General features: G+C 44.8%; 1 protein-coding gene across 1 annotated transcript in view; it reads left to right on the forward strand.

Annotated features, from left to right (window-relative positions):
* Nucleotides 1-2,408: 2,408 nt before the first annotated feature.
* B4GALT1 (beta-1,4-galactosyltransferase 1) overlaps nt 2,409-26,713 on the forward strand; it is a 70,432-nt gene continuing 46,127 nt past the window's right edge. The window contains exon 1 of the mRNA XM_029055799.2: nt 2,409-2,834. Within this exon, the coding sequence (XP_028911632.1) occupies nt 2,510-2,834 (325 nt within the window). The 5' untranslated portion in view covers nt 2,409-2,509. The remainder of the gene's footprint in view (nt 2,835-26,713) is intronic.

Consider the following 26,713-nt stretch of genomic DNA (forward strand, 5'->3'; position numbering starts at 1 on the left):
TGATAACAGTAAACTGCAGAAAGGTGAGGCTAAAGGAAGAGATTCACGCTCCTCTCTGCTCAGCAGCTGTTCAGAGTCCAGGCAGAGCTGTTCAGATTTCAGACAGAACAGACGCTGTACAACTGCTCCAGCTCCCGTGTTCTAAAAGTTCAGAAGGCTTTGCCTTGACGCTTCATTCTCGCCCCGTCGAGCTGGAGGTAAGCAGGGTGGTCCATCATTTTCCTCATCCACCTATCCATCCACATAACCGCTCATCCAAAACCCTACTTAGAATGGAAGTACAGTGTTAGAGAAAAGTCAAAAGCAAGGGAAGCCCTGTAGTAAGAATTTGATAGAACAACTTCAAGATTTCCCCCCCAAAACCATTTCCAGTGCCTCACAATGACAACTAGAATTTCAATCCTCTTGAGCCTCTTAAACCAGAGCAGACCTAAATAAGAGGAGATTTTTAACATTAAAACCACTGATTTGCCCAAATTCCTGATCCCAAGCCATTTTCCAATCAATCAATGGTATTTATTGAGCACTTACCATGTGCAGAGTGCCGTAGCAGGCACTTGGTACAACAGATGTGGTGGACACAATCCCTGCCCACAAGGAGGTTTTCATTCTTCCTTTTCTGGCTTCCCTGTTTCTTGCTTTTGATAAGCTGCAGTCCAGAGCCACTTTGTTTATTCTTTGGAGAGGGGAAGAGTTGAACCGAGAAAGAATTCAGAATTTAAATGGTGATGGTTATGGAATATATCTGTATCCATAGTGAAGAGCCAATGAAAAATTCCTTCATCTTGTGCCTTCTCCAAGAAACTCAGAAGGAGTCTGGAAATTTGTCAGAAGGCCCACTGGGTGACTAGCTACCTAAATTTCATTTTATACCAACCCCTTCCAGGATTACCTAAATTCAGAAGGTTAGAGTTGAGCCCCTTGCAGTTCCCGGGGTTACTATTATTATTACTATTATTATCCTATTTTGGACAACTTCACTGTCCCAGGGTGGGGCCCCTTTGGTTCCCTCGGCAACCTTCCTTGTGCTATTGTGTTGGGGCCTTTGGAGGGGGAAGTGTGGAATGGAGGCTTATCTGAAGCTGTCGTGCCTCAGGGAAAGCAATTCACCATCGAACCCCGCGCTGGCTCCCCGGCAATTATGGGGCCTCTTTTGGTTTGTCTTTACCTGTCCGGGCAACAGGAATTGTTTGGAAGTTTTTCAACCATCTGAGAAACGGTCGTTTACGGGACCCAACAAGGGAGTGGGAGGGCGAGATGGGAGTCAGGGGGAGCAATTCCTTAATTTCCCTCCCCCTCTATTATCCCTCACAAATGCCCCGCAGTAGCCCCACCAGCCCGCCCGGGCCGAACACTCAAAAGAGGAAGTTAAGAGGTTCTGCTGTTTCTCCCAATCTAGCGGCCGCGACCTTCTGTTCGAGTTGAATTTCGGGGATCCGCAACCCCTCTTGCTAAACCCGAGGTAGGAGACTCGCAAGGAAGGAGGTGAGCGAACAGAAGGGCTCTTTTCATTCATTCGCATTTATTGAGCGCTTGCTGGGTGTAAAGAACTGTACTAAACGGTATATATAACAACAAAGAGACATTCCTGCCCACAAGGAGTAATTGAAGAACCAGAAATAAGGTTGGGAGGGGCAAGGCTGGGCCCCACCTAGGTTTCTTTTAAGTAGTGTAAGGGTGGAGGGGCGATATCCCCGAAAAGTAGGTAAAGACTACAAGATGACTGCTTCCTGTAAAGAAAGCCCCCCCCCCCTTCTCATTATTTTGAAAGAACCAAACTATACACCCCGCCCCGGATTTCGGAGGGGAAGGAAGCGGCATTCTCGGGGCTGGTGTCACTGCCCCGCAACAGAGGCGTACGGTGCTGCTTTGAGAAGTCTCAAGAGAAAAAAAGGGGACGGCTTAGAGTTGGCCGAGTTGGTCGTGGGCAGGGAAGGTGTCGTTGGTGTCCCCTCCCAAGCGCTTAGTACAGTGCCCCGCGCGCGGTCAGCGCTCAGTAAATAACGATCGATCGAGAGTAGGGCTAAACGGCAGGAGCAGCTGCTCCCAATCCTCCCTCGCTTCTCACGCCCCGCCTCGGAGCCAAACCGGGGGCCGGGGGGAGAAGCGCTCGGGTTCGGGTAGCGGCCGCGGCTTCTCCCGGCGCGGGAGGGCCCCGAAGGCGCGGAGGGCAGCAGCGACTAGGGAGAAACGATCCAGCCAGGTCCTGGAGATCTGGGGGAAGGGGAGAGGAACGGTGGGTCGCTTGCCCGGTCTTTCCGATCTTTGCAGGAGGAAAACGGGGGGGGGGGGGGGAGAAAGAGGGGGAGAGAAGAGGCCCGCCCAGTCGGCTCTCCCCTCCCCTCCTGGAGCGCTGCCGCTCCTCCTCTTCCCCTCCCCGCCCCCCTGCCGAGAACCACACTCCTCCCACGCAGAGAGTCCGAGCCCCTCGCTGCGAGCGGCCGCCGGCCTTGGGGCTGCGCCTCCGCCTCCGTCCGGCCGCTGGCCCGCCGAGCCCCCGGGACAGAAGATGAAGGAGCCACTGCTCGGCAGCGTGGCCATGCCCGGCACGTTCCTGCAGAAGGCTTGCCGGCTGCTCGTGGTCTTCTGCGCCCTGCACCTCACCGTCACCTTGGTCTATTATTTGTCCGGCCGAGACTTCGGCGTCCTGCAGCTCTTCTCCGAGAACCAGCAGAGCCAGGACCTGCGGGGCGCGACGGAGGGAGCGGGGGCGGCGGCGGCGCAGCAGCCGGGGACGGAGAAGCCCCTCGAGTTGGCGACCGAGGGAGCGGAGCCGGAGAGCCGGACGCGGGACTCGACCCGAGCGGATTGCCCCGACCCCTCCCCGTTGCTGGGTAAGATTGACTCTCCTCCCTTGCCCCGAACGCGCGCGCCTCGTCTCCCCCCGACCACCTCTCTTGGACCCCAAGCGGAGCTCCGGGCCCGGGGGTAATTCCATTGGAAGCTGGGGGGAGGGGGGGCAGGTGAAGGAGCTGCCCGAATTGCAGCCTCCCCCGCCCCCCACGAACGGAAAACGTTGATGGGGGTCCCTGGAGCCCCTTGGGGGGTCGTTTCTGACAACTTGGGCCGAGCGCAACAGCTTCCCTCGTGCTTCTCCCAAGTCACCTCCCCCACCCCCTCCCTTTTCGGGATCTCTCCTCCGCCCAACAGGCTCTGTTATTTTTGTTGTTGTTGTTGTTGTTGTTTGCTTTTTTTAAAAAAAGTCTAGATCGTTTTGGCCGGAGTTGCCCCCAAACCCTCGCTGTCCTTTCCTCTCCACCTTCCGCTCTGACCTCGGGCTCAAGGAGCCGGGTAAAGGCTCTAATTTGGTCGACCCCGTTAAGCGCAGCAACTACTACAGAGCCCTTGGCTGTATGCTGCTCTTGTTATTATTGTTATCAGTGTTCTTGTTTTTCCCCGTCTCCACCCAAGGAAAGTTAGCAGTTTTGCACCTTCCTCGGAAAATCGAGGGTGGTAGCCGCATCTTCGAACCGATGAAGTAGGGGTTTTATTGAGTTCAGAAAGAATCGTGTGACCAGTGACCCCGGTGAAGTAATAATACCCTAACTGGCTATTTGCTTGAAGCACGCAGTAAAAGCCCAATCTTGGAGAAGTCCACCCTGTAAAGTGTGAAATTCAGAGTTGTTCCGTTATTCGAGGCCGGTTGAAATTGGAACTCGAATCCCATTTATGTCAGTTTTATAGAGAAATAACTCATAAAGGGGATTGGGCGAAAGTGGAGGAAAAGGTGTTCCTTGAACGACACAGAATCTCTAGTACAATCAGTCCTCATCAGCCTTTTAAAAAAAAAAAAACTGACTTAAACTGGCTGCCTTTTAAGGGACAGGTATTGAAACAGGTAGTTCCTTATTTCTAAAATCAGGTTTTGGAGAATGCTGTTTTTCAAGGAAGAGTTTATTGGGAAGATGCAATTTGTAACTTTATCAAAGTACAGCTAAGCTTACTGGTAGTTACCCAACTTCCTCTGTTAATGTCGTAATATTTATATACTTTTCAAAGCATGAAGAACCATCTGATCCATTTGAAGTAGTGAAGTGGAACTTAGTTGTTAAATTTAGCTGTCTTGCTGAAGAGGCTGGATTTTTATCGTATTAAGAAGGAAGTCTTTGGATGCTGTAATTTGGAAAAAATGAAATCCCTGTGAGTAAGAAGTCACTTCTAGAGAGATTCCTTACATGAAAATTAGCCACCTGCTGACTGACGAAGACACTGGAGTGTCCTTAAATTCCTACAATTTGAAAGATTTGTCAGGAGCCCCCAGATGTTAAGTAAGCGGCTTTTAAAATAGATCCAGATAACTTGGGGGGGGGGGGATGGATTCAATTTGGCAATTTAAGAATCCCTACTATTTTAGCAGAAAGGTTAGCATGAAAATTAGTAAACAAAGAACAGATTGATTTTTCTAATTTTTCTTTAAATCCTTACTATTGCATGACACCTCTGTTATCACACCGATTTACTGGTTATCAAATTGATTTTCTAAATTAACTTAGCATATCCTTACAATATTGATTTGCTCTAAGATGCTATAGTGTAGGAAGACCTAATTTTCATGTATTAACTGCTTATATTGTACACTTCAACCGCTTGCACTAATATGGAGTTTCCTGAAAGTTTCACATTGTTTGTAGGCTTAGTTTGGCGGTGACCATATGTATCATTTACTGAGAAGCTTTTTTTAAACTGTAAAACATTTTTTTCTGCTTCAAGGAAGTTTCATGTGGATTCCAATTAGAGGAGCTCTGAGATCAAACGCATTTGTCTGTGAGAGCCTATTGGTGTTTATAAGCAAGGACATCTAGGTAAAATGCCAGTTGTTTGACCACTGGTGGGAAATTTGGGGATCAGTAGAAGACACTGTATATGGTGTAACTGTTCACACTTTTGCAGATCCATTCCCTAGTGTGGAACGGTTAGTATGTCCTCTCTGCAGCAGTCAGGTTAACTGTTGAAACAGGATTATTGGCCAGTTACCCAATTTTATGGGCTACTACTGATTGTTTGTAAAGTTTCAGTAAAAATTTTAATAATAATAAAAATTTTGGTATTTAAGCACTTACTCTCGGTCAAGCACTGTTCTAAGCACTGGCGAAGATGCAGGATATTCAGGTCAAATGCAGTCCCTGTCCCACAGTAGGCGGGAAGACGTATTGAACCCCCCATTTTGCAAATGGAGAAGCTGAGGCCCGGAGAAGTGAAATGACTTGCCCAAGGTCACACCAGCAGACAAGTGGTAGAGCCGGGATTAGACTCCAGATCCTCTGACTCCCAGGCCTGTGCTCTTTCCACTAGGCCATACTGCTCCTCTTGGATGAAGTCTGGTTTGCTTTTGGTTATTTCACTGGCGTTAAGGGGAAAAGAAAAATAAAGTACTGAGCAGGTTGACTGCACAAACAAATCATTGATTTGTGTGTCTGTGTGTGTGTTGCCCGGTGATGCTTTTGCAGTGGGTAATACTCCTACCTGGATGCGGGCATTTTGTAAATAGTTCACAACCTGCAGACTCAACAGGTTCTCATCTTTATTTTGGGTCCATGTCTCCAACTAACTGTCAAGAAAGGTTCTCCCAGGAATCACCGGGATATGATTTGACCACCCTTTTAATTCTCTGAGGAGTTTATTTTAGAAGTCCATAGCCAAGTTTAGGTAGTATTCCTGTTTGACTTCACTCGTAATGGTCTAGACCTTTTCTTGCTGACTCCACATTCTACTAGGTGCATTTTAGTTTCTGTTTCACCTCTCCCGATACATAGGCGTCAATTCTTTGACTATTGAGAAGCACCTTGATTTGTGTGAAGAGAAAGCCCAGTACATTTTGCCATTGAACTAGAGTACTTTAAGCCTAAACAAAGCTAGGAGGTAACCCTCCACCCTCAAGAGGTTTACCCAGGCCTGCCAGCCTCAAGTCAGGTAATAAAAATTGACCCAGGCTTGGGCCAATCTCAGACAGCGAAGATCATGTAGTCTTTATTTCAGGTGTCCTTGGGTCTTTGAGGATGTCAACCCACCCTAATAATAAGATGGGAGGGACAGAGAAACACTCCATTATCATTGGCTCCTGTCAGTGACCTGAAAAGCCAAAGATTCAGAGCCCAAGCTGGCATCAGTGACAGAATGCAGCAGGCAGTGATAGAATCTTGGTCTGGTCAAAGCAGAGTACCAGAATCATGGTGTTCAGGTCTGAGCTGGAGTGGGTGGGGGTGGGGAGGTCAGGGTTAGACATACTCTCTGCAGTGGTGCTACAGGAGCATCCAAACCCAGCCCTAACCTTCCTGAGTTTTCTTTTGCCCTGTCCTCAGGCATGGGACCAGTAGATTCTCTGAGCTGCTTTGGGTCTGAGCAAGAGCTGTGGTGGAAGACTGAGCCCAAACTCAAAGGCCAGGGTTTGGTCGAGGGAATTAAGTGAGCAAGGGAAGTTGGGCCTGGCTGAAAGGCTATTGGAGCATTGGGCTGGGTCCAGATGCTGCATTCGAAATGGCTCTTTGGGTCAAGACTGGTTTGGGACCGAAGATTTCAACCTGGGCAAACCTCAATCCCCCTCATCTCATTTGGTCTGTAGTCCTTTATTCAGCTGTTCAAATGAATTCTGAAAACATAAATTGAAAAGTTTGTCAAGCTCTCTTGTCTACATAGAATCAAAGTTGTTGTCTTAAAGTTCTCTAGAGTGTAAGCTCATTGTGGGCAGGGAAAGTGTCTACCCATTCGTTATTGTACTCTCCCGAGCGCTTAGTACAGTGCTCTGCACACAGTAAGCGCTCAGTGAATACCATTGATCGATTGGAGACAGTCTTATTTTCAAGTGCCGTCGAGTCGTTTCCGATTCATAGCAACTGTCTTCTGCCATGATCCGTAACCTTTCTAACGGTTCTTCCGCTGTCGTTGTTATGGTCTCTATCCATCTAGCTGCTGGTCTGCATCTCTCCCATTTTCCTGGATGTTTCCTAGCATTAGTATCTTCTCCAGGGAATTAGTCCTCCTGATTATGTGTCCAAAATATGCTAATCTAGTTGAGCCTTTTGGCCTTCCAAAGACCACTTTGGTTTAATTTGCTCCAAAATCCATTTGTTTGTTTTGGAGACAGTCCATGGGATTCGCAAAAGCCTTCCCCAACACCACATTTCAAAAGCATCAGTGCTTTTTCTATCCTGTTTTAACACTGTCCAGCTTTCGGACCCATACGTTGTCACTGGAAGCACCATAGAATTGACAATTTGTATTTTCGTGGCAATTGTTACTTCAGCACATTTCATGAGTGGCTTAGGCAGTGTTATTATCTGAGAAGCTTGGGGCACAGAGGGCTTGGCATTATACCCTCCTGCCAGTTGGGGCCCTGGGTCCCAGAGAAGCAGGGTCAGGACCAAAATGTCTGGAGTAAAGGGTAGCGTCAATCTTCCCTTTCCCAATCTCCCACCCAGCTGCCCCCACAGCTCAGCCACACCTCTCACAAGAGCAGGCCAGCAGGATGAATCTTGAAGGGGATTAAGGAGACTCACCAGCCTTCCTTCCCTCACCCACCCTTCAGGCCCTGATGGATGCCGCTTGCCTTTCGAACCAGCAGCTACTTTGGGCTGTAGTCATCTGTCTAAACAATTATGTGGAAAGGGAGGCTGGGTGAGTGTATCCGTTGCTTCTGTCTGTCTGTTTTTGTCTTTTGTTTTTTGTTTCTTTATTTTCACTCTCTTGCTCCTAGATATGTTTGTCTCTTGCTTTTGTTTTTGTTTTCTCTCTCCCTCTCTCCCTCCTCCCACCCCCTCTTTTTATGGTATTTCAGTGCTTAGTATGTGTCAAACACTGTTCTAAGCACTGGGGTAGATACAAATTAAGTGGGTTGGGCACAGTCCCGGTCTCACATGGGGTTCAGAGTCTAGGAGGGAGAATAGGTATTGAATCCCCATTTAGCAGTTGAGGAAACTGCAGCACAGAGAAGTTAAGTGACGTGTCCAAGCATTTGGCAGAACTGGGATTAAACCCAGGTGCTCTGACTTCCAGATCCATATTCTTTCCACTAGGCCAAGCTGCTTCTCACCCAGCTGCCTCTCCTCCTTTCCAAGAAAGGGAAGATTTTCCCCTCTTGCTCAGCAACCTAGAGACAGAAAACCACAGGCATACATCATCCCTATGCCCACCTATTTACATCTTCTCTCCCCCGCCCCACTTCAGAGTCTGACCTCCCTTCCTCCTCTCTCGCCCCGCTCCGGTCTATTCTTCACTCCGCTGCCCGGCTCATCTTCCTGCAGAAACGATCTGGGCATGTCACTCCCCTTCTTAAACAACTCCAGTGGTTGCCTATCGACCTCCGCTCCAAACAAAAACTCCTAGGGCTTCAAGGCTCTCCATCACCTTGCCCCTTCCTACCTCTCCTCCCTTCTCTCTTTCTACCGCCCACCCCGCACACTCCGCTCCTCTGCCGCCCACCTCCTCACCGTCCCTCGGTCTCGCCTATCCCGCCGTCGACCCCTGGGTCACGTCCTCCCGCGGTCCTGGAACGCCCTCCCTCCTCACCTCCGCCAAACTGATTCTCTTTCCCTCTTCAAAACCTTACTTAAAAATCACCTCCTCCAAGAGGCCTTCCCAGACTGAGCTCCTCTTCCCCCTCTACTCCCTCTGCCATCCCCCCTTTACCTCTCCGCAGCTAAAGCCTCATTTTCCCCTTTTCCCTCTGCTCCTCCACCTCTCCCTTCCCATCCCCACAGCACTGTACTCGTCCGCTCGACTGTATATATTTTCGTTACCCTATTTATTTTGTTAATGAATTGTACATCGCCTCGATTCTATTTAGTTGCCATTGTTTTTACGAGATGTTCTTCCCCTTGACGCTGTTTAGTGCCATTGTTCTTGTCTGTCCGTCTCCCCCGATTAGACTGTAAGCCTGTCAAACGGCAGGGACTGTCTCTATCTGTTGCCGACTTGTTCATCCCAAGCGCTTAGTACAGTGCTCTGCACATAGTAAGCGCTCAATAAATACTATTGAATGAATGAAAGAGTCACAGTTCCCCAACCTACTCACCTCACATACATATATCCATATTTCCCTCCCATACATAGTGCATGGATGTGCATATTTATCTGCCTATATATATATGCCCCCCTCACATGGAATAAAGGAACTACTTGCATGTAGAGAACCGTAGAATCATGTTTAAATTCAGAAGTAGGAATAGAGACTTGACTGCAGGAGACACAAAACTAGTACACAGAATGGTGAAAAAGGAAGAGTGTGTGACACAGGACTTGGAAAGGACAGCAATTGCTAGAGAGGGCAAAAAGAGAAATGGATTTGAGAAAAGGAAATCTAAATTAGAGAAAATAAGAAATGCATACTTGAACCTGGGCAGTTTAGGTACTTTGACGGGAAAAGCATGTAAAACCTTGGTTCCCTGGCAAACCTTGTAAAACAATTTCACTGTATTGTGAATCAATGGCCTCCCCTGGGGAGGGTCAGATTCTGTGTTCACCCCCCCACTCCCAACCCGCTCTTTTTCCTCCCCGAGTGAAATGTGAGAAGTCATGGTGGGTGGGATGGGGGGACGAGGGTAGAGGGTAGAGCTTTTGCCCATTGAGAACCATGTAAACTTTCATTCTGCATTCTCTTAGCGTAGACTTGAGAAATGGAAAAGTTTCAGAGCTCTGCATCCATTCATTCAATTGTATTTATTGAGCACTTACTGTGTGCAGAACACTAATACAGGGCTTGGGAAAGTACATTCCAGCAATATAATATTTGTGGTTTTTGTTAAGCACTTACTACGTGCCAAGCACTGGGGTGGATACAAGCAAATCGGGTCAAACCCGGTTTCTGTCCCACGGGGCGCTCATAGTCTCAATCCCCATTTTACGGATGAGGTTAACTGAGGCACAGAGAAGTTAAGTGTCTTGCCTCAGGCATTCCAGACAGAGGAAGGATGTGGGCTAGTGGTCGGAGGGGAGACGTGAGATCGTGGCACAGTGAGAAGGTTAGCACTATACACACATACCCATGCTTTCATAGATGCACATATTCCCTCTTAAACACTCAAATGCAGGCTCACTTTTCTCCACCCCAGTGGAAAGGGCAGGGGCTTGGGAGTCAGAGGTCATGGGTTCGAATCCCAGCTCTGCCACCTGTCAGCTGTGTGACTGTGGGCAAGTCACTTAACTTCTCTGTGCCTCAGTTACCTCATCTGTAAAAGGGGGATTAAGACTGTGAGCCTCACATGGGACAACCTGATTACCCTGTATCTACCCCAGTGCTTAGAACAGTGCTGTGCACATAGTAAGCCCTTAACAAATACCAACATTATCGTTATTATTATTACTATTTCAGGATCAGAGGGAAAATGGCTAATGCTCCCCCTTAGTTGTAAGCAAGATTGTTAAGAAGCATCCTGGCCTAGTGGAAAGACCACATACCTGGGATTTGGAGGACCTGGATTCTAATCCAGGTCACTTGCCTGCCAGGTGACCTTGTATAAGTTACTTAACTTCTCTGTGCCTCCATTTCCTCTTCTGTAAAATGGGGATCTATTAACTGTTCTTCCTCCCACTTAGACTGTGAGCTCCCTCTGGGACAGGGACTATGTCCAATGTGTTCATCTTTTATCTACCCTAGTGATTAGTACAGTACTTGGCACATTATAAGTGCATAACAAATACCATTGTTCTTTTCATGCTTTTTAACTGGAATTATTAGAATACTATATGGTGCCTAAGGTGAACTCCCTTTAACACTTGTCTTTGCAAATAAGGCACAAGCTTTAGGGTTAGCTGTTTTATTCCATCATTTTCCTGCTATATGGCATTTTGGAGAAGGCTTTGCTAAATGTGTTCAAGGAGAGCTGTAATCTTGTATTGCACCTTGTGCCAGTGGAATTTGCTTAGTAACCGTTGGTTGAGGATCCAGGGTTGAGTCGTTGTTAATTAGAAAGAAGTATGTAGATACAAAAAAAACCCACAACAATTCAGCGATGGGTGGGTGGGGTTGTGTGTTTCTTTTTTTTTTCCATATGTGTATTTTCATTTCTAAAGGAACTAATTTCAAGAAGTTCTGAGCAAGTAGAAACAGATCAGAATGAGTCATACTAAATTTGAGCATGAACACCTGATGGTATAATCTGACTAGCATTTTGCAACCAAAAGTTCATCAAAGCCCTAACCTGGAAGTCTAGAATCTACAGATTACACTGAATGCAATAGGCACACACATTTTCTGTTTGGATTTATTATTGTTGTCACCTTTTTCCAAGGAGCTCAGATCTCATTAACTGACAATGTCTTATAGTCTACCTACCACAGGAGGGCTGATGGTCCAATTCCCATTTTCTAAGGAAAACTGAGGCACTATGAAGTATTTTGCCCAGTGTATCCATTTTGCCCCATTTCATCACTTCATACTGCTGCATACGGGATTCCTCAAATGAGACAGCAAGGAGGTGAAGTAATCAAAACATAAGGACAAGAGCAAGTAGTCCCAGGTATTAAATGCCATCCCAGAGTATTGAAGGTATAATTATCACTCCCACATACTGTTGCATTATTTACCTGTAACCAGATGTCATTTAAGGTAGTGCTAGAGGCCTGACTAAGTTTGGGAGGTGAGTTTTTATTTTGAAAAATATGCTCCTTTAAAACAAAGGGAAAATGCTAGCGTGGAACCAAAGCATGCTTAAAAACGCTCGATTAAATGAAATGAGCAGCCGTGCATTAATTTTTTTACCGTAACTACCACATTACCTTGGGTCTTAAATGAAACAGTTAAAGACGATTACAGGCTTGAAAAAAAAATTACGGGTCAGCTTCCTGTCACTGGCCTTCTGACATGTTAATTTCATGACCATGTGTGAATTGGTGCAAAGTAGGGAATCCTATGAGAAATCATCTTTTCTCAGGATCTGGTCACAGGGTAACCAAAGATCCATGATATGGAGTGGTAAAGCAGTTTCTCAGTACATATGTACCAAAGCAGGTTTTCAGAGGGTGAAACGACATCCATATTTCACGTGGCAGGTTGGCCACCCCTTCACCATCATTCATTGAGAGCCTGGTCAACCACTGGACACGTTTGACCACCCATTCTCATCCATAATTGGGTAGAAGAGGAGGCAGAGGTTTCACCGGGTGACAGAAAAACTGTTTTCATTTTTACATCACCTGTGTTAGGGAGCCTACAAACTGTCTAGTGGAAAAACCAAGAACAGGAAAAGAATGGAGAGTCTGATGTGTTGTTGTACTTTTTCACTTTAGCAAGCATCTTTTGTTATGTTCTTAATTTGAAGAAACCAACATAGCTTCAGATTTTTGTGTCTTTTCCCCGACTTCTCTTCCCTCCCCTTGAATAATTGTATAAAGTTAATTTTTAAACTGAAATCATTATGGGCTTGATACATTGAGATTCTTGTTTTGTGTTAAATCTGAAGTGGTGAGATTCTAGCCACCTTTTGCTATAGAAAGAGAACATGAGGTAGAGTTACACAGAGAGGGATTTGGCATGGTTTAGGAAGTTATTTTATTTGTGTATAAAGGGTATGTGTTCTGAAATCTTTGATTAGGGAAAGAAAATTAGGAGCAAGAACAAGATATTGCACAAAAGATGCTCGAGAGATCTTACTAGAAATCTGAAGTACTAATTAGATTAAAATTGTAATTTTAAAAGAGATTGGTATTCCTTAGTGTTTCTGCGATATATGTTCATGTGTATTGTTTACCAAACATTGCAAACTCAGATTTGGGGGAGGGAGGGGGCGGAAGAATTGTCATTCTCAAGTAGAACTTTACAGCTTCTATTACTAAGTCTGAGATATCTTTGATTTCAGAGTGAGCCTTGACTATCAAAACTGCTTGGCATTTCTTCACACTCCCACTTAATCATGAACACTTGGTAAAAGCAGCTGGTTAAGGCAATTTGGCAAAGGAAAAAAAGGCAATAAATTGGAAGAGTAATCAGAAGGACAACACTGAACAGTTGTCTGAATATGTCCTCCCGAAATTCTTTCTTTTCAGAAAAAAATTTTGTTCGTTGCTTTCTGGTTTTTTTCCCTGACATTCTGAAATAATAGTAGTAGCCGCAACAGTGGTATTTATTGAGCAACCATTTGGTGCAGGTACAAGGCACTTGGGAAGTACAGAATAAAGTGACACATTTCCCCACTCACAAGGAGGTTACACTTTAAAAATGCTGCATTTCATCATTGCCATGCAGACTGATTAGAAAATTATTTACATGGGATTTTTTTTCACTGTAATTGCTGATCTTTATTATTTTAGGTTGATATTAAATTTGTGGGGGTGGATATTTCACAATCTATCTGCATCTGAATTTGGACTTGTTAATTGCTCTTGTCTGGTTTCAGAGGGTTGCCTCACTTTTTCCCAGGAACAGAAGTGATTCAACTTGCCCAGTCATACCACTTCACTCTCAAAATTTTATAGCCCAATTGTGTATGTTAAAATAGTCTCGTTTTCTTTTCATATCCATTAGGAGAGGTGGAGACTCTAGACTGTAAACTCATTGTGGCCAGGGATTGTCTTTCTCTATTGCTGTTCCTAGCGCTTAGTACAGTGCTCTGCACACAGTAAGAGCTCAATAAATATGGTTGAATGAACTGAATGAATGAATGAGAAAAGGGCAAGACCACATTTTCCGATTGGTAATTTTTGTGCATTGCAACAGTGTTTGGAACACAGTATTTGGAGAAATGTGGCTTTTTCCATCGTCCTAAAGCCTCATTCCCACCAACACAAACTGTCTGTCCCCTCTTAGGGTAGCTTTGGTGTTGTGAAGGGCTTTTGGAGGAGATATCACTGACTGAAATTCACCTATGGGTGAATTAGGTCACATGCATGGGACCGAAAAGTGTCAGCACCACCACCATCTTCCTTGTCAGAGAACCCCACAGATTTGGTGTCTTCTTTGACTCCTCTATAAATCCTATTGTTTTTCCTTTAATTCACAGATCTGCCTCTTCCCCTTCACCCTTTCAGTCACCACCTTGTTTCAAACCCTCATGATCTCCAGACTGCATTACTACAAAAATCTTCTTGTCTTGTCTCCCCATTGGAGGGTCACCCTCTTCTTTCTGTCCCATATAACAGATGTTTAGCTCACCTTCTTAAAGTGCCACTCAGCATGCATCACTCACTCCTCCCCCCCCAATCTCCAGTGATTCATTTCCTTATTGCATTAAACTCATGTCTTTTACATTTAAGCCCATCCACCAGCTAATCCTCTTAACATCTGCTCCCTTCTCCTGATACATCCCAACTTGCACTCTTTCTTTTTGTTCCTCCCAAACTAACCTTCAACTCTACCTCAGTTACAAGTCTCCTGTCTCTGACCCACTTCCCACATCTTTCCCTCTGCACAGATGTCCCTCCAGTCAGTCAAATTATTGAAGGTTTACTGTGCCAAGCACTGTACTGAGCACTTGGAAGAACACACTGCAATAGAGTTGGTGAACATGATTTCCTACCCTCAAGGAGCTTACAGTTTAGTGGTGAGAGAGGCAGGCAGTCAAATAAATTACAGATAGGGGAAATGGCAGAGTATAGGGATATGTTCATAAGACATGCAGAGCTGGGGGCGGGTGGGGGGAGTATCAGGTGCTTAAGAGGTACAGACCCAACTGCACAGATGATGCAGGAGGAAAGGGGAAAATGAGTTAGGGAAATGTTGGAGGAGATATTGTTTTAGTGGGCTTTTGAAGATGGGGAGAGTGGCGGTCTGTCAGATATGAAGGGGGAGGGAGTTCTAGGCCAGAGGGGGGATCTGGGTGAAGGGTCAGCATTGAGACAGATGAGATGGAGGTGTACAGTTAGTAGGTTGGCGTTAGAGGAGCCAAATGTGAGAGGTAGATCATAGTAGATCAGCGAGGTACGGTAGGAGGGGGAGACCTGATTTAATGCCTTAGTCAATGGTAAGGAGTTTCTGTTTTGATGCAGAGCCGGACAAGCAACCACTGGAGATTTTTGAAGAGTGGGGAGACTTGGACAAAATAATTTTTTCAAAAAATGACCCAGGCAGCAGTGAAATGGCCTGGAGAGGGGAGAGACTAGAGGCAGGGAGGTCAACGAAGGGGCTGATGCAGTAGTCTAGGGCTTGGATCAGTGTAGCAATTTGGATAGAGAGGAAGGGGCAGATCAGTTATATTTATTGAGCTCTTACTGTGTGCAGAGCACTGTTCTAAGCACTTGGGAGAGTACAATATAACAGGATTTGTAGACACATTCCCTGCCTATAAGGAGCACACAGTCTAGAAGGGGAAACAGACAGTAAATTATGGCTATGTACATAAGTGCTGAGGGACTGAGGGTGGGGCGAATAAAGGGTACAAGTCTAAATGCAAGAGCGATGCAGAAGGGAGGAGTAGGGGAAATGAGGGCTTAGCTGAGGAAGGACTTTTGGCGGAGATGAGATTTCAATAGGGCTTTGAAGGAGAGGTGAGTCATGATCTGTCTTGGGAAGCAGCATGGCTCAGTGGAAAGAGCACGGGCTTTGGAGTCAGGGCTCATGAGTTCGAATCCCAGCTCTGCCACTTGTCAGCTGTGTGACTGTGGGCAAGTCACTTAACTTCTCTGTGCCTCAGTTCCCTCATCTGTAAAATGGGGATTAAGACTGTGAGCCCCACGTGGGACAACCTGATTCCCCTGTGTCTACCCCAGCGCTTAGAACAGTGCTCTGCACATAGTAAGCGCTTAACAAATACCAACATTATTATTATTATCTGTCGGATGTGAAGGGGGAGTTCAGGCTAGAGGCAGGATGTGGAGAAGGGGTCCGCGGCGGAATAGATGCGATAAAGGTTCAGCGAGTAGGTTGGTGTAAGAGGAGCAAAGTGAGCGTGCTGTTGTAGTAGATCAATGAGGTAAGGTAGGAGGGGGCAAGGTGATTGAGTGCTTTAAAGCCGATAAGAAGTTTCCATTTGAGGAGGTGGATGGGCAACCGCTGGAAATTCTTAAGGAATGGGGAAACATGGACTGAACAGTTTTGTGGAAAAATGATCCGGGCATCAGAGTGAAGTGGGGAGAGATGGGAGGTAGGGAGGCAGGAAGGCCAGCAAGGAGACTGATGCGGTAGTCAAGGCGGGATAGGATAAGTGCTTAGATCAGCACAGTAGGAGTTTGGAGCAGAAAGGGCAGGCTTTAGTGGTTGTTGTGAAGGTAGAACTGACATGATTTGGTGACAGAGTGAATATGCAGGGAATGTGTCTGCCAACTCTGTTGTATTGTACTTTCCCAAGTGCTTAGTACAGAGTTCTGCACACAGTAAGTGCTCAGTAATTACCCTTGATTGATATGTGGGTTAAATGAGAGAGTTGAGTCAAGAAGAATGCCGAGGTTAAGGGCTTGAGACAGGGAGGATGGGGGTGCGGAGAAGGAGAAAGACAGAGTTGGAGATGTAGATTTGGGAATCATCCACATAGAGATGGCAGTTGAAGCCATCGATCAATCATTTGAGTGCTTACTGTGTGCAGAGCATTGTACTAAGCTCTTGGGCAAATGAGTTCTCAAAGGGAGTGGGTGTAGATAGAGAATAGAAGGGGACCCAGAACTGAGCCTTGAAGGACCCCTACAGTTAGGGGGTGGGAGGCAAAAAAAGAGCCTGTGAAAGACACTGAGAATGAGCGGCCACAGGGATAGGAGAACCAGGAGGGAGCAGTATCAGTGAAGCCAAGTTTGGGTAATGTTTCCCAGGAGAAGGGGATGGTCCAGTGTCCGAGGCAGCTGAGAGGTCGAGAAGGATTAGGATGGAGTAGAGGCCGTTGCATTTGGCAAGATGGGGATCATTGGTGTCCTTAAGGTGGTTTCTGTGGGGAGTGAAGGGGGGTGGAAGCCAGATTGGAGGGGGTCACTATTCCCTCATCCTCCAAATCACATCATTTTCCACCCTGAAACCCTTCTTAAAAAAAAGCCACCTCCTCAAAAAGACATTCCCTGATTAACCCCCACCTCATCAACATGGAGTACTCCCATGCATACCGCGTGATACGACTGGGTTATGGTCCTTGAACATGGGGTTGTTTTTTTGAAATGGCTGTATTTTGGTTGGGATGTTGCAAATATTTACATGTTATACATTAGGTTTCATTCCAGAACCTCAGGAAGAGCAATGTGAAATTCCTTTCCCAACACTTATCACTGGTATAGACCATGTAAATGATTGAATTACTTTAATAAAAGATTAAACAAAGCAAAACACTGCAATAGTAATTAAATGAGGAATTGTGATATGATTATGAGTCTTGGAGAGGAAGGGGCAGATCTGGGAAATGTGGAGGAAATACTGGCAGGATTTAGTAATAAATTGAATGTGAGAGTTGAGCTAGGCATCAAGGACAGGGAGGATGTTGGAGTTACTCTGATGGGAAAGTTACGGGGAGAAGTGAATTTGGGAGGAGAGAGGAAGAGTTCAGTGTTAGACAAGTGCTGGCAAGACATCCATATGCAGATGTTCTGGAGGGAAGAGGAAATGCAAGACAGTGAAATGGATTAAAATGCATCTGCATAGGGGTGATAGCTGAAGTCATGGGAACAGATGAGTTCTCTGAGAGAGGGAGGGAGTGTAAAGTCATAAAAATGGGGACCCATAGCTAGAGTTTTGAGGAAAACCCTTAATTTAGGGGATGTGAAAAACCAGCCAAAGAGACTGTGAAGGGAACCATCAGAGAGAAGAGGGGAATTAGAAGAGAACTGTTTTGGCAAAACCAAGTTTTCATAGTGTTTCCAGGAGAGATCTGGGTTTATAGGGCCAGCTAAGTGTTCTATTTGAAATTGGTATTATCTGCCTAATGGAATTACTCTGCATGCATCACTCCCAGTGGCTTCAACGTGCTTCCCAGTTCATTCCAAGCAGGATTTTAACAAAAAAACACTCCAGTGTCTTCTGAGCAAAAATGTGTTACCTCCTCTAATATCCACAGAGCCTGAGTAGAATTTCATGTGATTAAAATGTTGACTCACTAAAAAGCACGATACCATTTTAATTCTTCCTGGATATTTGCATTCTTTTAGGTGTAACTTGTTAGAACACAAAATAAAAAAGCCCTTTGTCATCCATGTTCCAACTCACCTTTGATTCAGATTTTAATTTCAGGTCAGTTTTGTTTGCCCTAAGTGCTATACAAATAAGAATATTTCCTCTTAATGATTATTATTAATATGCTGGTACTTAAGTGCTATGTGCTATGGACTGTATGGAGTGCTGGGGCAGATTCAAGCTAATCATGTTGGATACAGGCTCTATCCTACAAATGGATCTAAGTAGGAGGAGTAGGATTTAATCCCCATTTTACAGATGAAGAAGAAATGAAGTAACTTGTTCAAGGTCACACAGCAGATAAATGGTGGAGCCAGGATTAGAATTAAGGTCCTCTGATTCCCAGACCTGTGCTCTGTCCACTAAGTTACACTGCTTCCCTTCCCCCTTCCTTTCTCTCCTTTCTCCCAAAACACAATTTGTTGCCTTTTTTTCTTGCATCTGAACAAGTTGTTTTTGTGTTTTGTGTTTTTTTGTTGTTGTTTTTTAGCACATACAACTAGTGCTCAGGATTTCAGAAAGCTACCACCTCAGAGGTTCAAATTCTTTTTTCACATGGGCACTTAACTCTCAAGAGGAGAACTGCTGGCAAGGCATATGTTTGAGGATTTGGGGCATGCTCATGCTTGTTGTTAATTTTAGTAATGACTTTGCTGCCTCCAGTCTCTTGGGTAATTCTTTTCCCATCCTGGGTGCTTCATTTTCTATACTTGCTCTAAGGGCCTTGGAAACAGAAACGTCAATGTTTTGAAACACCCATTTCCCCCCTTCCTCTTTTCTTCACCTTTCAATCTCCAAGAACAAAGCACTTTTCAGTGGCAGTAATGATGACATCCAAAAAAAACAAAATCATCCTAAGAAAAATGGATAGGATCTAAGAAAAGTAGTGGCATTCCAGTTTACTATTAGGAGTGTACATGAATTGATGGTAAAAGTGCATTTACTCATTATATCTGAAGGGTTTGCTGTGGAGAGTGAGATCTTGCTCAGGTAGGTTGAAAACAATACCTGACTGGTGCCTGCCTTGAGACTGTACTTCATTGTATCTTTAAAACTTGGTTCTGCTCTTCCTGCTTGCACTTGTCCCATTTCAGCTCACCCAACAAAGCAGTCCTCGACCCGGTACTCTGACGCTGGGCACTTCTGACATTAATTTTCTAAATTGACACCCTCTTTGGTTCATTGACGGTAAGAAAGATGTGTCAACCCTCTGTATTGGCTCCACTTAACTGTCAAATCCCCCAAATCTCCCTCTGCCCCCATTTGAGCTTTCTCTCCAGATTGTTTCCCCATTTACAAGAGCCCATCTACCTGCCCTGCAACTTCCCCCTCTCCAGATGGGGTCTTTTCTTTATTAGCACAGTGGTATACAGCCAAGCCGGAGCTTTCTCTGATCTCAACCTGTCTCCCCTCTTCTCTCTCCTTCCCCTCTACCCTTATTATTATTATTATTAGGAAATATTCTTATTTGATTAGCACTTAAGGTAGACAAAGCTGACCTGAAATTGAAATCTGAATCAAAGGTGAGTTGGAACATGAATGACAAAGGGCCTTTTCATTTTGTGTTCTAACAAAAGGGTGAGGGGCTTCTTTCTTCATGCATGCCCTCCCCACAACCTTTGGAGCTCTCCCTCTCCCCTCCTCTCCCCCCAACCAAGGTATCCTCTCAGGCCTAATGGTTTCCTAGTAGAGAGGCACCCATTCATTGTTCCTCTCAGTACTTGTAGTTGGGATCCCGTGCTCCAATAGAACTGCAAGGTACTCACAACTTTTTTAACCACCAGACATTCAGACCACCAGACATTGCGATGCCTGAATGACTTGGATGCCATCTTGGACTGTGTCCAACCCAATTTGTTTGTATCCACCCCAGCACTTAGTACAGTGCCTGGCACATAGTAAGTGCTAACAAATGCTACAGTTATTATTATTAAACATTCAAATACAATTGATTTACATTCCCGCACAATAATCTAAATGAGGTGCCATGATTTAGCCTTCGAGTGCATCTAATGATGTCTCGTGTCCTGTGAGACAAATGATAGTACAAGGAGTTTTGAGCTGATGTTGGATTTAAAAAAAAACAAATTATTCAATGAAAATTAGCATTCTCCTTCCTTGAATGTATTTCATATTTTAGCATCCAGTACCAACTTGAGTAAGAACTTTACACCCTCCTTAGCACTTATATATATATAGGTGGATCCAATTTTGTATTTCAACTACTGTAGTTGTAAATATTTTTATGTTTGTCTCCCTCTGTCTAGAATGTAAACTCCTTGACAGCAGGAAACATGCCATTTTGTTTTTCCGTACTTCCTAAGCATTTGTTGAAGTGCACCGTAACTAAAAGAGCACACAGTAAATGCTGCTGCTTCTGCTCTAAAGGCCTTGACAAATGGAAAAGCTTATGCCATTATAGCCACAGAGCTGAGTTCCGGGCAACTGCCTTCTTGATAATCCTAATCGTCACCAGCCCCAAAACCACAGTAGCACACATAGTCAATATCTATGAGAAGCAGCATGGCCTTGTGGATAGAGCACAGGCCTGGATGTCAGGAGGACCTGAGTTCCAATCCCAGCTCTGCAACTTGTCTGCTCTGTGACCTTGAGCAAGTAACTTCACTTCTCTGGGCCTCAGTTACCTCATCTGTAAAATGGGGTTTAAGGCTGTGAGCCCCACATGGGACATGGACTATGTCCAACTGGATTAACTTGTATCTATCCCAGCACTTAACAAATACCATTAAAAAAAATTCTGCAAATATTTGTAGGTACCCCTAAGAGAGCAGGATCAGGTCTTTGAATGGTCCTACGGTACAACAGAATGCAGTTTTCACAACCTCAGGCAAGGCTTCACCCTGGGTTAGAAAAACATCCATTGTCCAAGTCATTGTTAAAACCCATGCTTTCCACTACAATTACAGCAGTTTTTCTTAGAGTTTAATGTTTTGGGTTTTTTTGTTTGTTTTAATGACCCCGACAGAACTAGCTGACAACAGACAGTTTTCTTTTCTGCCCCTCTGGACTAAACCTAGGTTTCAGCAAATCCTGCATACTTTCTTCGGCCTACTTCTAGGAAGGGGAATATGAGAAAACAAAAGCTAAATTCCTGAGAGGCCACTAAAGAAAATGAGATATAGAGCTGGCTTTGAAAGATACTACTAGTAATAGTAGTACAGGGCCTGTTGCATAGTAAGTACTTAAATACTATTTTTTAAAAAAACAAAACACCTTGGGAAGTACAGGGAAGTACCTTGGGAAGCTTAGCGGAAAGAGCCTGGGCTTGGGAGTCAGAGGTCGTGGGTTCTAATCCCAGCTCCGCCACTTAGTGTGACTTTGGGCAAGTCACTTAATTTCTTTGTGCCTCAATTACCTCATCTGGAAAATGGGGATTAAGACTGTGAGCCCCATGTGGGACAACCTGATTACCTTGTATCTACCCCAGTGCTTAGAACAGTGCTTGGCACACAGTAAACGCTTAATAAATGCCATCATCATCATTATTATTATTACAAAGCAGACAAGTAACATTTCCTGCTCATAAGGAGCTTACACTCTAATGGGGGAGACAAATATAAGAGTATTTTTAGACAGAGTGATCAAAATAAATGAATACATTTTTTAATGGTATTTGTTAAGCGCTTACTATGTGCCAGGCACCATACTAAGCGCTGGGATAAGTTGTTGAGCTTGAACACAGTCCATGTCCCACATGAGGCTCACAGGCTTAATTCCTATTTTACAGATTGAGGCACAGAGAAGTTAAGTGAAACATCCAGTTGGAGGTGGTAACCTGAATCCACGTGAGCTCCTCGAGAGAGTGGTCCTAGAGGCAGAAAAGTAGGGGACCCAGAGTAGAGCCTTATGGGACACAAGGATTGAAAAGGTGGAAGAGGATCCAATAAATGAAATTGAGGAATGAGAAGGTGAATCAGATGAATACCACTAGTCTGAAAGTGTTTCATGAAGTGGGGAATGATCCACAGTGTCAAAGGCAGCCAAGAGTTCAAGGAGGAGAATAATAATAATAATTGTAGTATTTAAGCACTTACTATGTGCTGAGCACAATACTAAGCAACGGGGTAGATACGAGATAATCAGGTCCACACCACACCCCTCTTCCATACAGGGTTCACAGTCTAAGTAGAATGGGGAATGGGTGATAAATCCCCACTTCACAGATGAAAAAACTGAGGTGCAGGGAAGGTAAGTGACTTGCCCGTGGTCATACAGCAAGCATGTGGTGAAAACAGAACTTAGGTACATACGTGCTTATGTACATATCTGTAATTTCTATTAATGTGTCTCCCCCTCTAGACTGTAAACTCATTGTGGGCAGGGAATGAATCTGTTGTTATATTGTACTCTCTCAAGTGCTTAGTACATACAGTGCTCTGCACAAAATAAGCATTCAATAAATATGATTGATTGAGCTCCTTATCTTCCAACCCAACCCCTGTCCTCCTCCTTCCTTTTCCATCACTGTATACAGCACCACCATCCTTCCTGTCTCCCAAGCCTGTAACCTTGGCATTATCCTCGACTCATCTCTCTCATTCAGCCCGCATATTCAATCATTAAATCCTGTCAGCTCAACATCGATAAAACCTTCCCTTTCCTCTCCGTCCAAACTGCTACCTCATTGATCCAAGCAGTTACCCTATCCCGCCTTAATTACTCTGTCAGCCTCCTTGCTGAACTCCCTGCCCTCCTGTCTCTCCCCACTCTAGTCCATTCTTCACTCTGCTGCCCAGGTCATTTTTACAAAAACGTTCAGTACATGTGTCCCCACTCCTCAAGAACCTCCAGTGGTTGCCCATCAGCATCCGCATCAAACAGTAACTCCTAACCTTCAGCTTTAAAGCACTCAGTCACCTTGCCCCTTCCTACTTTGCTTGCTGCTTTCTTACAGCAACCCAGCACCCACACTTCCCTCCTCTAATGCCAACCTACTCACTATACCTTATCTATCTCACCGCTCACCCCTTGCCCACACCTTGCCTCTGGCCTGGAATGTCCTCCCCCGCCCCTTCATATCAGACAATTACTCTCCTGATCTTCAAAGCCACATTGAAGGCACATTTCCTCCAAGAGGCTTCCCTGACTAAACACTCATTTCCTCTTCTCTCACTCCTTTCTGGGTCACCTTTGCATTTGGATTTGTGCCCTCAATTCACCCCATCCTCAGCCCTACAGCATTTATGTACATAGCCATAATTTATATATATGTCTGACTCCCCTTCTAGACTGTATGCTCATTGTGGACAGGGAATGTCTACCAACTCTTATTTTGTACTCTCCCAAGTGCTTAGTACTGTGCACAAAGTAAGCTCTCAATAAGTACGGCCGATTTCCTTGATGTGGCAAAGTCAGAATTTAGAACCCAGGTCCTTTGACTCCCAGGCCCCTGGTGTTTCCACTAGGCCACGTTGCTTCTCAGGGATTAGGACAGAGTAGGGCCCGTTGCTGTTAGCCACCTGCCAATCTTGATTTTTGTCACCATCTTGGACCATTTTAAATGGGTAGATTTGTTGACCCCTATCCTAAAAATAATACTTTCTTCTTTGGCCGAATTACCTTCCCCTCCACTTCCACTTAGAAGGGAGAGCTGTTCCCCAGCCTGCTGTAGCTAGTGGAGACTATACTGATTTGCTCTAAAGCAAATTTTTACTGGGAGCAAAGGTGAGAGGGAGTGTGAAAGGAGAGAAGTGGAGTAAAGATGAAAGGAGTCATAAATACTAGCGGCAAATCTCCTAAAGTGATTGATTTTGAGATTGCACATATGGAGTTCTTCCAGTGAGCTTGGAAGCCAGGTGACAGAGGAAAAAGAGCTCTCTAAAGTTCAAGGGATCTTTCTAGGACATCTAAAAGAATCCTCTGTCCATTTTTTTTTTAATTTTTCATTTTAATCTGAACACTCTCCACCCCACCAGAATCTGACCTCCCATCTACCTCAAAGGTGTTGTAAGGATATGCAGGTTTGTGAGTTGAGGCTCATTTCAAAGTTGGCTCTGCTGTGTAAGGAGATCTATTTAAAGTTTGGGTGAACCAGACCCCAAAATTTTGAGCGACTCTGGCTCAGGGAGGAGGGATGGCAGAAGTGCAAATCCTTCACTCTTTTGGTATGCATTATGACATTTGCTTCCCCCACATACAAATTCAGCAACATTATCCATAGTTTGTTTTCCTCTCTTCGGAGTTAGTACTGATTTCCTATTAGGTCAGTTGCCTACCTAGTAGGGACACTGTGCTGGATTGCTTGTGCTTAGCACAGTATTTGGACCCCACATATTTTAGGAAAAAACAGAATCGTCTTACTCAACAGAGCATTTTCATGTGTGTACACATGCATACAGATACTCTCATATGCAACAGATGCGTTTTCCATGCCCTCAAAATATTTGATGAAAAATGTATTATGATTCCATTTGAGTGATCATTTATACATATATACAAGCAGTGTGGCCTAGCGGAAAGATCCTGAACCTGGGAGTCAGGAGGTCGTGGGCTCTAATTCCAGCTCCACCACTTGTCTGCTTTGTGACCTTGGGCAAATCACTTCACTTCTCTGGGCCTCAGTTACCTCATCTGTAAAAAGGAGACTGAGACTGTGAGCCCCATGTGGGACAGGGACAGAGTCCAACCTGATTTGCTTGTATCCACCCCAGCACTTAATATAGTGCCTGGCACATAGTAAGCACTTAACAAATGCCATTAAAAAGTGATAGAGAACACTGATCTTGATATTCGAAGAGGTTAATTACTATCTCTATATGGCTGAATAACTGAAAATACAGAAACTACAGTCTTGTTCACAATATGCACGCACAGATCATGGCCCTGTTTGGGACATGGTCTTGGACTCAGAGTCTTTCCAAAAAGGGTTATTCCCATTTCTGATCGTCACCCCCCTGCTGCCATTGTACTCGTGTTCTGTAACATTATTGCCCTAGTTCAGGTCACAGAACCACAGTTGCTTGGTTATCCTGTTTTTCATCCGTTTTCAGTGCACATCCTGCCCAGTGAAGTTCTGTTGCGAGGCGCATTGCTTCAGTGTTAGCGAACTGGCTTTGTTCCAGAACCTTGTTGTTAGCGACCCTGTCCTGTTGCTAGGTATGGCACATAGGCAATGCTGGTGAAAATGCCCAAGAAGCCATTATTATATCTCCGTATCGTGTCCAAGTCTCAGCCGTATAGAAACCTGGACACAGACACTAAAGGCTCAAAGTTCTGTAACCAATTGAAGGGCAAACAGATTTCAGGATTGAGTGCATTAATGAAAAGCATGCCAGTCGACACCCAAATGCCAATGTGTTTGCAGAGCAGCGCAAATGTAGGGTATAATGAGGCTCAGCTGAAAGGTGCAAGGATACTCATCCATTCCTAGCCACAGTGGCACCGTTGCCTAGAAATAGTGGGGAACAGTAGGAAGTACAACCACATATATCAGGTGAATCGGTTGGGAAACAAACTGGATATGTAAAACTTCAGATAGTTTTGGAGACAGATGTATAGAAGGGTTCTAATGAAAGGGCATGGTTAACGGAACACTGTCTAAGGCAGACTAGCATCTCGTGGCTGACAGAACACCTCCCAACCTTGCATGTACAAAACCATGGAAAGACAACTATGTTGTACTGCTTTGTGCTAAATGAGAAACCATCTGGATAAATAACTAACCCAGATAAGTGAGGACCAGACGGATGATGTTGCACAACAATGAGCTTTGAATTAAGATGGTTGAATCATTTTTGAAACCCGTGATTTTCAGAAATAGTGGGGTATTATGGTAAATTCTTTGGTACCTCTGCTTTGCTTGAAGCTGCCATCATTTCTTTAAATCTGAATTATTTCCCCTGCTCTTCCTTTCTTTAACTGTATTGCCAAAGCAACGTTCTGGCCTGTTCTGTTACTTTTGTATTTCTTGTCCTATCCCTCTCACCGTGCAGTTGGTTCAACCTCTTATGTGCTCAAGTGGAATAGTTCAACCCCAACTTTGAAATTGTACTGAGGCATGTGGGGATTTACTAGGCAGCAGGTCTGTGCTGTTCAGTATGGAGACCCTGTTTTGACTTTGCTAAACTGACAGATATGTCCCCCTTAGGTCAAAATCCTGTTCACAAAAAAAACATTTGCGAAAGCCTGCTGGGAAAAAAATCAACAGTCTAATGTTTTGAGAAAAGATTTTGGCAAAATTGCCTTGCTAGCTAGCTTGTTTTGTATGCTTGCTGATTTTTAAAGGCACAGACCCTCTGAAATGCTTTGTTAAAATTACACTAGTCTGAAATAATTATCTTTTTACCGAGAGTTATCTACAGTTTCTGGGTATCAAAGGCTCCTTAAAAGAAGGACACGCTTGGCTTTGTTTCTAGTTGTAATGTCTCCCAAAGTTCTAAAAAGCAATGCAGAATGTCAAAGAATAATTATCCTACAAGCTATGCTGTAGAAACTAGTCACCTGCTTAACTAGCTGGAACTATAATCGCTAAAGTCACGAACACTAAAGGGAGCTAACAGGTAATGCCGTGTAAAATATAGTCAGTTCTTGTTTATGTTGTGGGCAGTCTGTTGTAATTTATTGAGCACTTACTATGTGCAGAGCACTGCACTAAGTGCTTGGAAGAGTCCAGTATAACGGTTGATAGACATTCCCTGCCCATAACAAGTTTACAGTCTAGAGGGGGCACAGAGATGGCATGAATAA

The sequence above is a fragment of the Ornithorhynchus anatinus genome, chromosome X5, assembly GCF_004115215.2.
Source record: "Ornithorhynchus anatinus isolate Pmale09 chromosome X5, mOrnAna1.pri.v4, whole genome shotgun sequence".
NCBI classification, from domain to species: Eukaryota; Metazoa; Chordata; class Mammalia; order Monotremata; family Ornithorhynchidae; genus Ornithorhynchus; species Ornithorhynchus anatinus.